Source organism: Triticum dicoccoides, chromosome 7B, assembly GCF_002162155.2.
Source record: "Triticum dicoccoides isolate Atlit2015 ecotype Zavitan chromosome 7B, WEW_v2.0, whole genome shotgun sequence".
Taxonomy (NCBI): Eukaryota; Viridiplantae; Streptophyta; class Magnoliopsida; order Poales; family Poaceae; genus Triticum; species Triticum dicoccoides.
Window position 1 is genome coordinate 718,784,206 of NC_041393.1, and position 13,100 is coordinate 718,797,305.

The window sequence follows — 13,100 nt, forward strand, 5'->3', positions numbered from 1 at the left end:
CACACATTATTGTCCCCGTCGCATTGCCCAGAGCACACCACCCGCGAGGCTAGATGGTGGTAGACGGCCACCCGGCGACCGCATTGACAAGCACACCCATTCCCTCATGTGACCGGCTTCTCTATTTTATTCTCTATGCAAGATCCACTTGGATTAATACCACCTAATTTGGATAAGTTACATGCATCACTTAATTAGTTTGAAAATCCACATTTTCTCACCAGGTGTTGCCTTGCTAGAACATCTAGTTGTAAATCCCTCTACATGCAAGACTGAAATTTTGATAAGGAAATTTGCAATTTATTTGATAAAAACACCTTATCACCTTTTGGCACTTTGTTCATTAGTTCATTCTTCACCTCATTGCCAAAGGGTTTAGGATTTATCCTAACCATATTTGTCATTGTCAAAGACGACAAGTGCCAAAGGGGTTAGGATTTTCCCTAACCATGTTTGTCTTCGTCGATGACGACAAGTGACAAAGGGTTTTGGATTTACCCTAACCATATTTGTCATCATCGACGACGACCAATGCCAAAAGGTTTAGGCTGTACACTAACAATATTTGTCATCTTCAAGGACGAATAATGCTAAAGGGTTTTGGATTTACCCTAACCATATGCCAAATGCATAATTAATCATTCATCATTCATCAGCAAGCAAGATCATCATGCCAAACACATCATTCATCAACACGAAGATCATCATGCCAAATGTATTAGTCATCAGTGATGGCAAATGTATTATTCATCAATTAGTCTGTTCATCCATCCATCATCAGTACACATGATTTAACAGTTCAACACTAAAAGTTCAATAGGTTTAACACTCACAGCTCAACAGACATGACTTAACAATTTAATTAACACTCAAAGTTCCACTGAGATGACTTAATAGTTCAACTAAAAACAAACCAATTGTTTCTACTAGCTGTCAAATGCTACACCATCCTTGATGTCTTCTTCTTGATCCTCTTCTCTATAGGTCGTCCAGCACAAACACCTCTTGATGAACTAGGTCCATCTTCCCTTGGAGCAGAATATGGTGTTATGCTACTCGTTGGACTAATAGCACTTTGAGTAGAAGATGATCTTAGGGGCCCTGGAGGAGGAGCTGAGCAGTAGCATTGAGTTGATCAACAACGACTTCCTTTGGAGTGATACTTGAAGGATACTTGGGCTAGCATTGACTTGATCAACAACGACTTCCTTTGGAGTGATACTTGAAGGATACTTGGGCTTGAATGTCACTGCCCTAGAATAATGTTTGTAATTAGTTGCATCAGAGGCATTCATGCATCATATTAATCTTCTGAAATTTGAATTGAGGGAATTCTCTAAGCCTCAAAATTAAATAAAGGGCAAGAACCCTAAAAATTTCATTCAATTAACCCAAAACACCCTTCATTAATGTTTCATAATTTTGGCAAGGGTTTGGATCCAAACCAAAAATAGTGAACATTTTTAAGGAATATATTGGGCACTGAATTTAAATCATCATTGTATTTCAAATTGGATTTGTATTCATAATATAGAGGATATATTTTCAAATAACTTTGAAATATTTTATGTCCATTTGGAAAATTCCATTTAGCAACATAAAAAATATATTCAAAGGGCTTTTGTCATTGTTTTGAAATTGAAATAGTGGCAAAAGAAAAAAACAGAAACACAATATAGAAAAGGACAGAACTTACCTGTAGCTTTCCTCGGCCAAGTAGCCAGGCGGCCCAGCCCACCAGTGCCGACACCGTCTCCCACCTTGAGCCAGAAGGATGCGAGGTGTGTGGTCACCGCGCATGCACATGCAGGCCACCTACTGCCTGCTTACCGCCGCTTGGACATCGCTATGGACGCTACACGCCTGGCCCTCTCTTTGTCTCTCCCGTGTCTTTCCTCTCCTCTAGCCCGCTCTCCCGCAGCCGCCATGAGCACCCGAGAGCGTCGCTCAACGTGGGACAAGGACACCGACGGGTAAGTCCGTATGGCTGTCTGATACGTCTCCAATGTATCTATAATTTTTGATTATTTCATGCTATTATATTACCTGTTTTGGATGTTTATGGGCTTTACTTTACACTTTTATATCATTTTTGGGACTAACCTACTAACCGGAGGCCCAGCCCGTATTGCTATTTTTTGCCTATTTCAGTGTTTCGAAGAAAAAGAATATCAAACGGAGTCCAAACGGAATGAAACCTTTGGGAGCATGATTTTTGGAACAAACGTGATCCAGAGGACTTGGATTGCAAGTCAAGAAGCAATCGAGGTGGCCACGAGGATGGAGGGCGCGCCCCCCCTACTAGGCGCGCCCCCTGTCTCGTGGGCCCCTCGGGCGTCCACCGACCTACTTCTTCCTCCTATATATACCCACGTACCCCGAGAACATCAGAGGCGACCACGAAAAACTATTTCCACCACCGTAACCTTCTGTATCCGCGAGATCCCATCTTGGAGCCTTCGCCGGCGCTCCGCCGAAGGGGGAATCGACCACGAAGGGCTTCTACATCAACACCATAGCCTCTCCGATGAGTTGTGAGTAGTTTACCACAGACCTTCGGGTCCATAGTTATTAGCTAGATGGCTTCTTCTCTCTCTTTGAATCTCAATAGAAAGTTCTCCTCAATCTTCTTGGAGATCTATTTGATGTAACTCTTTTTGTGGTGTGTTTGTCGAGATCCAATGAATTGTGGGTTTATGATCAAGTTTATCTATGAGAAATATTTGAATCTCCTTTGAATTCTTTTATGTGAGATTAAATTATCTTTGCAAGTCTCTTCAAATTATCAGTTTGGTTTGACCTACTAGATTGATCTTTCTTGCAATGGGAGAAGTGCTTAGCTTTGGATTCAATCTTGCGGTGTCCTTTCCCAGTGACAGCAGGGGCAACAAGGCACGTATTGTATTGTTGCCATCGAGGATAAAAAGATGGGGTTTATATCATATTGCATGAGTTTATCCCTCTATATCATGTCATCTTTCTTAATGCGTTACTCTGTTCTTATGAACTTAATACTCTAGATGCATGCTGGATAGCGGTCGATGTGTGGAGTAATAGTAGTATATGCAGGCAGGAGTCGGTCTACTTGTCACGAACGTGATGCCTATATACATGATCATGCCTAGATAATCTCATAATTATTCGCTTTTCTATCAATTGCTCGACAGTAATTTGTTCACCCATCGTAATACTTATGCTATCTTGAGAGAAGCCACTAGTGAAACCTATGGCCCCCGGGTCTATCTTTTATCATATAAGCTTTCAATTTACTTTCATTTGCATCTTTACTTTTCCAATCTATACCATAAAATACCAAAAATATATTTATCTTATCATATTATCTCTACCAGATCTCACTTTCACAAGTGGCCGTGAAGGGATTGACAACCCCTTTACTGCGTTGGTTGCGAGTTCTTGTTTGTTTGTGTAGGTGCGTGTGACTTTTGAGGAGCCTCCTACTGGATTGATACCTTGGTTCTCAAAACCTGAGGGAAATACTTATGCTACTATTGTTGCATCACCCTTTTCTCTTGAATGAAAACCAACGCAAGCTCAAGACATAGCAAGAAGGATTTCTGGCGCCGTTACCGGGGAGGTCTTCGCTCAAGTCAAGACATACCAAGTACCCATCACAAACTCATCTCCCTCACATTTACATTATTTGCCATTTGCCTCTCGTTTTCCTCTCCCCCACTTCACCCTTGCCGTTTTATTCGCCCTCTCTTTCCCAATCTCCTCTCTCTTTCGCTTGCCTCTTTTTCCTCCTTGCTTTTGTTTGCCATTATGTCTGAAATTGGGGAGATTACCGTCGATATGGACAATAATGATAACATGGAAAATTCTGATGCTCCTATTGAAGAACCCCTATCTTGCATACTAAAAAGTTCCAAATCGGTAGTGGTAATATTATTGGAAAATGGGTTACTCAAGATTTCTTTACTTGTGCCGATGCTTTACCTTCTATGAGTGGTTCTATTCTTCATAGAACTACTAGTCTTGCGGATGCTATCACCATGCTTGTAGTTGAGCTTGAAAGACAATTTATGGATATGCATCCTTGCATACAAAGAATTTTCCTGGAATTTTCTAATATTGAGCATTCTTCTATTAAGCGCGCCGCTACTATCTTTTTGGAACATGAGTTTAGATTTATAATAAAAGAGGCCAAAGAAATCTTTGCGCACTATAGGGTGGACGCCGGTCGTCCTCCCATAGAGGCGATCCTCTTTGATCAAGAGGAAGTTAGGCGTTTTCAATCTTTGGACTATGTTGCTTTTAACGAAAACCTTAGAAAAAAGGTTCCTACCAATGTCCTAGTTGATAGAATTTCCGAACTTAATAATGATTTTACTCTTCGAAACAATGAGCTAGGATACTGTCTTGAGTATAGGCTCACGAAGTTCTGCCAAAAGAATGCTTATAATGATGAATTAGTTGTGCAATATGAAGGGCCAAAGGAGGAACCCATACCTCCTGAGATCGATCTTGGGGACTTTTGTCCCATTAAATTTAGCCCTTTTGATTACTTTTGCTTGCCTCAAAGAAAACTTGCTGCTGAACGTAGAGAATATGAGATGAGTTTTCGTGATCCATCTTATTATTATGGCACTACTTAGATCTATCCTTGCTTTTATGCCTAGCTAGGGGCGTTAAACGATAGCGCTAGTTGGGAGGCAACCCAATTTTTTTTGTGTTTTTTGCTTTTGTTTCTGTTTAGTAATAAATTTTTCATCTACCTTCTGTTTAGATGTGTTTTAATGTTTTAATTAGTGTTTGTGCCAAGTAGAATCTATAGGATAACATATGGTGATAGTTAATTTGATTCTGCTGAAAAACAAAAAATTTCGCGCATGAAAATAATTTTACTAATTCACAGAAACGTGCTTTTGTGTTGATTCCTTTTGTTGTAGATCAATAGACAAATTTCCTAGGAGTTCCTATTTTGGTAGAATTTTTGGAGTTCCAAAAGTTTGCGTTAGTTACAGATTACTACATACTGTTCTGTTTTTGACAGATTCTGTTTTTCGTGTGTTGTTTGCTTATTTTGATACATCTATGGCTAGTAAAATAATTTATAAACCATAGAGAAGTTCAAAAAAAATTGTTCACATATTCAAAAAATGTTCTTGTCTCCAGTTTTATTCAGGAATTGAAGACATGTTGGTACTTTGTCAAAATATACATCAAGAAAAGTTCACCCTAGAAACTAATTCATATTCGCTACAATAGCTACTTTCGGTTTGCTACAGTACTAGTTCTGATTCGCTATAGTAGACCATTCCAATTCTACATCGATGTTTAGTTCTTTAAGCTATGCACTGCCTTATTGACAATAATATTTGCTTAGCTGGATTGGCTTGGAGCGTGTTATAGTACACAGTTGGACTCCTGTTCGAATCCTGGGTTGCGCACGTTTCCTTTTTCTGCTCTCTTTTTCGTCACGCACTAGAACTCGATGGGCCGACCCAGTCAGACTTACTCTCCGTGCGTCACGCTGACAATTTGACGCAAAGGGCGTCAAATAGGGGCTCCCAGGTCTGGGAGATGCCCGCGAAGAGATTTCTGTTCCGTGTTCCAACCCAAAAAAAACTGAGTTTCGTCAAGAGATTTCTGTTTCATTTGTTGGCAGAGATGGGCAGGTCGTTTCTGATTAGTGTTTTGTCCATTTTATTAGTTTGGTTTTATTTACAACCTATCATTACAAGATTATATGTTATTACTCTAGAAAATATTATAGATTATTGTTAAATTCTTCTCTAAGCCATAGTGTCGTCTTTTAAAACGTCTCAAAAATCGTGGCTACAAATCTACACATGAAAATAATAAAGAATGTGATGCACCTCTAAAGGTGAAATTTGTGACGCTATGCACATCATCCTAAAAAGTGTCTCTACATAATAGGTACTTCCTAATGTAGAGGCGAATATAAAAGCGTCTTAGAAAAAGCGTACCTACTGACATGTTTTGTTGTAGTGTCAGTGTGTTGATATTATGATGTGTTGTAATTCTCCCTTGGTGATATGCAAACCACTATTGCGTATCACTTCACCTTTCTCGGCCCAGAAGAGAGCATTATTTGATAAATTTTCTTAGGATGGATCACCGGAGTGACAAATACTAGTGTGTCCTAAGTTTGTTAATTACTCCCTTCATCGTACTATGCGAGACGTTTTTGCAAGCTGTGCTAGGTTGCAAAACCATCTTATATTATGGGATAGAGGGAGTATTTCATACAGATTTATCGGGGATCCAAAATTTAATGATGGTTAGATGTTATGTTATTTATTCGCCTGTATTTGTGGATGCTTGCATTGCGGGTATAATCAAAAGTATGTATTTTGTAAGAACAATACATAAGTTCGGCTTCACCACACAACACTTATCAAAGCAATCAAAGTTAGTATTACTGGAACTAGGTGAAAACATCATGTCGTCCTCGAGAATGATTTGACCCGTATAAGTAATATCACCAGCTTGTCATTAGTGCAATTTAGAATTGGGCCACCTGCTGCACTGTTACACTTTTATTGCAATCAAGATTCTCCCATTTATTCTCTTGATCAAACAAACATACGAATAGTCTTGAAACTTTTGCAGTTATTTCTTTCTATCAACCAATTTCTTCTACTCCCCATTGGGTTCGACACTCTACTTATCCAAAGGATCTAGAATTTATCCTCTATATATGTGGGTTATTTTCCACAGAATATTAGAGTTGGCTGGGTATGAAGTTTTTCATGCATACCAATTATATGAATGTTCCCCCGACCAACTTCCAAGTACAAAAATCCAGCACATAGTTTTAGCGACAATGACAATGGTGAGACAAGATTTTGTTTCTGTTAATTTTTGTAGTAACCATAGCAATTTGTTGTTATTTTTTGCGAGAATCATGATAGGGATGATCCTGTGCCATAAAATCTTGTACAAGGACGAGCACCGGTAAAAGGTGGCGGTGCTAGCAAGCGAAGCAAGAGTGGTAGTTGCAAGATGTAGTTCAGAGAAACTGAGTTTCATGCATGAGCTAATCAAGAAAAATGAGGCCATGTTGCATGAAGGAGGTGGAACGTCACAAGAAGGAGGCTCATGAGGCGGACATGCATCGGAATGGGGAGATAGGGGGCACACTATGCAAATGCAACAGAAGAAGGTGACAATGGTAAACGGAAGTTGTCCTTTTTGAGTCAGTAGAATTTAGTTGTAGTTTTGAGCATTTGGTTCGATCTTAATTTTAGTTATATATTTTAATTTCAACATTCGTTTGTATCTTAATTTGAGTTATGGTATCTCATAATGTATCTTATTTTCCATTACTCGAAATAAATGTGAACATAATTATGGAAAACAAATAGTGGTTGTGTATAAGACCGCCAAAAAAATCTGCAGATGACGTCACATATCCGAGAATAAACACGTCATAGGGAATCTAGATTTTGCGGCCTTCCGCCACCCCCTATGGTAGAAAGACAAAAAGAGTTTTGAGCGTGCGTGTCCCTTGGAGCTCCCACTTTTGCAACAAGCCAATGCAGCAGGTTGCTTCTGCCAAAGGATATGGTGGGAAGTATACTATCCGCCATTGGCGATGGCGGGAGGAGACATGTGTCACTTGGTTGCGCTTCAGCCAGTGGCATTTTTGCCAATCTCGTCGATATAGGTGTTGTTTTGTAAATTCCATTGGGTAGAGGGGCATTATTATACGAATTTCCATACATCAGACTCTTTCTTGTCGGCGGCCTTGAGTGCCTTACTAAACCCTAGAGTTTATCTCCTCCTCCACCCCAACTCGCCGCTGCGGCAACAAACCCAGTTTCTTCTAGGCGACTTGAGTGGCTTCCTAAACGTTGGAGGCCTCGACCTCATGTCCACCTCCATGGCCCTCCATAATTGGCATTGACGACTATCGTGCAAACGATGAGCTTGCACTAGGAAGCCATTCTATTGGTGGTGTGTGGGTTTGCAAGCGGCGCAACCGTGGCTTCAGCCGTTGACAACATGCACTTCTTTCGCGGCAGACATGTATAGATTGTATTTTGATAGGACCGTGGTAAGTGATGGAGGAGCTTACATTTGCCATTCTTTATTGGATTCCAAAACTGACGCCTCCTGATTTTTGTGGTCTAGACACTTGACTCATTTTTCCTTGTAAAATTATGCTTATTTGGAGAGGCTGAAAGGTTTGACTTTCCTTCTCAAGAAAAGAGTTCTAACCATTAGATTTACCAACACACAACTCCAGCAATAAAATGAAAGATGCATTGTACCTCCAAAGCTACTGCAATGTCCAAACACTTCTTGGATTTGGCTAGACCTCAGAATTTATCCTACTACGTGGGGCACATATCTCGAGGAGGGAACCACATGAGAGACACAATCGAGCGCCAATTTAAGGGAGTTGAAAATGCCGCTGCGAAAGATGACTTGGCGATGACTGACCCAGAGAACATCATGCCACTAGCGGGATAGGACGCTGATGCACATGGTGGTGGTGATGCCTCCGATGAAAGAACGCAATGAGGAGTAGGTCTTCAAGGAGGGTGCTGAGGCGGTTCACTTCGTAGCTTGCGCTATCACGTTCTTGGGTGGAACTCGAGGGCCCTAATCTAACCTCCATCGAAGGCTAGATCTCAACTCTGATGGAGTGACAAAGCCCTAGAATTTTGGATTCGGGTTCTAGCTATGCTTCTAGTACCAGGTGCGATGCAATACTGATGCAGTAGACTAGTGGAGCAAAACACTACTCTTTAGCAAGTGCGAGGTTCTGCCAACAATCCCCTTTCGTTCCTTTTGTCTACACAATAGTATGAGTTTTAGCAAGACATGGGGTGTCTACACACAAGTTGCCTGGTTTTTTAATGGGAAGAACCTAGGAAGTTCGTGCTCATTGTGTCCACTTAGTGCCCGCTGTCCGGTGTGTCATCGAGAGGCATCGACGGAAGGGGGTAACAGAGGTGGCGCTAAGGGCAAGGTCGACCATAGCAACAAGAGGTGGCAATGAGATCACACATGGCGTTAGATGGTTAATAAGTGACAAGTGGCGGCGATGAGATCACACATGTCGGTAGATGGATCTGTGGATGGTGGCTGAAATGAAAATACCAGAGGTTACACTAGTGGGAAAACCCATATAGGTGTAGATAATTAGTGGCGCCGACCCCAAACGGGACGCCGCTGGTATTTTGGTAAAATGTAATAGAACACAGTGCAATCGAAACAGCAGGTTTAACATAATATTCATTGGTTGAGTGCATTGAAACCAATCAAGATTTAAATGAGCTCCATATAAAGAGCTACAATACACTGGTAATACAACATGCACATGATAAGTTCTGTCCAAGCAACCGAACAAAGTCTTGAGACTAGGTAATTGATTGTTCATAATGGGAAAAGGGTGATGTTTGTCGATCAGCACTTGAATCCACCAATGTAAGGACATGAATCATGTCAATGGATTAATTTGGCCGCCATGCATTAGCCCTGCAAAAGAGACATATTGAAACATAGCTCCAGTAAGTATCGCCCCATGCAATTGTAGAATTGTTATATGTGTAATGATTGTTGTCACTCGCAAATAAAATGCAATACATGTTGATAGCAGGAACAAATACCACGGTACATGCTAAACAAAATCTCACTGGAACTAAATAACATGTGAAAAATTGGATGGTCAATAAAATCAGATGATACCACTTCAGCTATAGCCTATAAATTTGAATACAGACACAACAGAATGGCACGGTAAACAGAGGAATGCAAAAGGGCAAAAAACGTAAGGAAGCCCACAAAAAAAATTCTTATCACCAACTCTAGTATATATCCAGAGCTTATATTTCTGTAAAAATGAAGGTGTGGGCACACAAAATTGGATAAATATAGCAAGATAAATTAGCCAATAACTGGGATACATGCACAACTAAACTCTAATTGGGATGTCAATACTACCACATTTCAACCACCCTAACCATGAAAAGGACTGAAAGATTCCGTTTTGAGAAAACTTAGAAGAATTAACATTTATTTTCCTAATTCATATATATCAATATTTTAAATAGCACGCTATTTCGCCGTTATAACGCGGTTATAGCATATTTGAAAGGAAGACGTTACGTTTTGGCAAAATCAGACGCTACGGCGCTAATCGCGCAATTAGCGCGCTACACACGCTATAACGTTGTAACGTTGTAACGTTATAACGTGCAGACCATGCAAAACTGAAATAAGCACAACCCAGCAGGCCCAGCAGGCCAAAACCAACCCACAACCACTAGCTTTCTCACTCCTTTTATCAGATTCTTCCAGTAGCTTTCTCACTCCTTTTATCAGATGCATATATTGCTTGCTCCTATGAAAAATTTAGTTGCTTAAATACTTTATTTCTACATATATTTGATTTTTTTTGCAAACGCTATTTTAAAATATAGCACGCTATTAGCGCGCTATAACTTGTGTAGCATTTAGAGAAGGGTCTCGCTATATTTTGTAGCGCGCTATTTAAAATATTGCAATATATAGGAGCATGCTGATCTTGGATGCCGAATAAATACTCACTAGAGCTCTCATAAACAAAGAAGTCCACTGAAGAATAGGTTCTGCAGATGTCATATATTTTAGTGCTTCCACTATTATTAGATGAGGCCTCCCGTGACAGCTGCAGTATCATCTTTTTAAGCACTGGTGCACATTTGAGTATTAATTTCAATAAATCAAACTCATGTTCCTGTCCTTCGAAGCCATTGATTTCCACTTCTTCAAGAGCAGTTAAGGAGATTGTTTGATATCTCCAGTTTGTGGGTTGACATGAACAGTTTGGCGAGCATTTTCCTTTCAGCTAAAACCAAAAATTAAATGTAAATTACTACTACACAGTGTATTATTGAGATATAGTTACGTACCCGCGATCTCTCTAGGACGATCTTAAGCCTCTGTATACCTCTAGAAATACGAGTGATCCTGAGGAGATGAAACACCAGTGCTCCAAAAACATGTCCGGCTTTGAGGAGACGTAGCTCCAAAAGAGAGAAATCAGCAACCAGGTGCTTCTCTATCTCCTGGGCAAAGTTGTCTTCATTGGAAGTAAACCAGGAGCTCTGAAAAAACATTCACAGGATATACATATATCATTTGTACAATTCTGTCTTGAGATAAAAAGAGACAAAAATATTTTTTCAAAGGTAATCCCCGCATTGCCACTTTGCTGGTTCCGGTCAATTAAAGTGAGTAAATTGAGATGAGTGGATGATACATACTCTCTCCGTTCCTAAATATAAGTCTTTGTAGAGATTCCACTATACATCACATTCGGATGTATGTAGATGCATTTTAGAGTGTAGATTCACTCATTTTGCTCCGTGTGTAGTCCATATAGTGAAATCTCTACAAAGACTTATATTTAGGAAAGGAGGGAGTACATGGGAGGCAGAGCCGCAGAGGCACTAATGTGGGTTGAAAAATTGCCACTTTGCTAGTTCCAGTAATAAATTGAGTAAATGGAGATGAGCGGATGATAGATACATACATTGGAGGCAGAGGCACTAATGTGGAGCGAAGAAGGAAGCTGCCCCTGTGTATTTCCTGTGTGTAGCCACAACTTCTGGAGGCTCCAACGACCAAACCGGACGATGCTCCCGTCCCCCAAATACCACGAATGCCACGAAACCTTCTCCAGCATCGGCGCCGAGACGGAGAAGCTGCTGACCAGCTTGTATGTGCCGAAGGACACCGTGAGTCGCTTCAGCAGAGGGGCGACGATGTCGACTGCATCTGCATACATTATGCTGCTTTCAAGGAAAAGTTCCTGCAGCGATGGCAGGTGGAGTGAGATCGACCCGTTCTGGACAAGTCCGAAGCCATCGTTGACAAACTTGAGGCTGAGCACGAGGAGGTGCGGGCATCGGGGGAGCAAGCTGTGGAGGCCGCCCAGGCTGTAGGAGATGGACAGCGTCCGGAGCGCGGTGAACTCGCCGTCGGGGCAGTAGAAGAGAAGCCTTTCCATCATGGGAGATTTGGTCCGCTGGAAGCACGGCAGCCGGACGAGGTTCCGCCGGTCTTGGAATTCTACGCCCCACGGGAAGCTGAGGACGATCTCCTCCGGCTCCAGCCGCACAGCGGCGCGGAGCAGCCTGGTGGCCGTGGCGCCGACGGGCCCGGGATGCCTGCTGCTGCTGCGGTTGCGGACTTCCAGGAGGGAGACCGCGGCCGCGGCCGGGGGGGCACAGACACGGCCGAGCGCCGCTGCAATCGACGGCGCGAGGTTGTTGAAGGCGATTTGGCGGAGATGCATCCAAAGATCGCGCCAGCGGCGCGAGAGGACGCTGGTGCGAGCGGCGGTGGCAGCGCATCCCATGAGGGTGAGGATTAGGAGGAGGAGCTCTTGCGGGAGGAAGCTGATGTGGTCCAGCTCGCCGCCGCCGCCGCTTGGGCTACACAGCTGCGGCTGCGTGGAACGCATGCGACGCCCCGGCCTCACCTCCATCGGAGCACCAGCAATCTGCGGGGACGAACGGAGTCGACGACGCCCGGATCTTGACTCCATGGAAGGGAAGGCAGCTTCGCCAAGAAAAACCAAAGCCCACGGTTTTCCCCCTTTTGGAACTGAAACCCCGGTGTGTTTGGGTCCCCACCCAGCTTTTCAGCCGACCATCTTTATTATATACACTTTTTTTCTTTTCAGACCAGCATTTCCCAAATAATATCGAATTCCAATTTCTGGTGCAAAACATACTCATCGGAGGCTTTAGATAATAAATGAAGGCTAACCCTCTTCTTTCAAACCAACAGAGAAACGACTTGATTCCCGCGCAAACGTTCGCGCATTGGCATGGTATTTCGCATTGGCGCAAACGTTCCCGAGCAACCTACCAAATATCTACGCTTTTGGTGGAATCCTGGGAGAGCCATACCGTTTTTTTTAGTTTGTACCCCCTCCGCCGATGAAATTGATAAGACTACCTCCACTTCGTGCAATTAGTAAAAATGCCCTGACAGAAGTGTGGCCAGGTGAGATGTATGTCCTTCCTGTGTAGGAATCCACTTCCCTCCGCAGGTCAGGGTTGAATGCGGCGGTCCATGGGCGAGAAGCGGCACCGGGTCCGAGCGCGCGAGTA

At 42.4% G+C, this 13,100-nt stretch overlaps 1 protein-coding gene across 1 annotated transcript; it reads right to left on the reverse strand.

Annotated features, from left to right (window-relative positions):
* Positions 1-9,247: 9,247 nt before the first annotated feature.
* LOC119339512 lies at positions 9,248-12,469 on the reverse strand. The gene is made up of 4 exons (XM_037611542.1): positions 11,522-12,469; positions 10,890-11,084; positions 10,546-10,825; positions 9,248-9,474 (listed from the first exon to the last, which is right to left on the reverse strand). The coding sequence occupies exons 1-4, from the start codon at positions 12,467-12,469 to the stop codon at positions 9,437-9,439; spliced, it is 1,461 nt and encodes a 486-aa protein (XP_037467439.1). The 3' UTR covers positions 9,248-9,436.
* Between the last annotated feature and the right edge of the window lie 631 nt (positions 12,470-13,100).

Bases quoted from the DNA above. Each gene is read 5' to 3' on its own strand.
- LOC119339512 (XM_037611542.1), bottom strand. From the start codon at position 12,469: ATGGAGGTGAGGCCGGGGCGTCGCATGCGTTCCACGCAGCCGCAGCTG. The intron at 11,085-11,521 runs GCCTCCAATGTA...ATGTTTTTTCAG, and splicing joins CGCTCCACATTAGTGCCTCT to AGCTCCTGGTTTACTTCCAA. The intron at 10,826-10,889 runs GTACGTAACTAT...TTTTGGTTTTAG, and splicing joins TCGTCCTAGAGAGATCGCGG to CTGAAAGGAAAATGCTCGCC.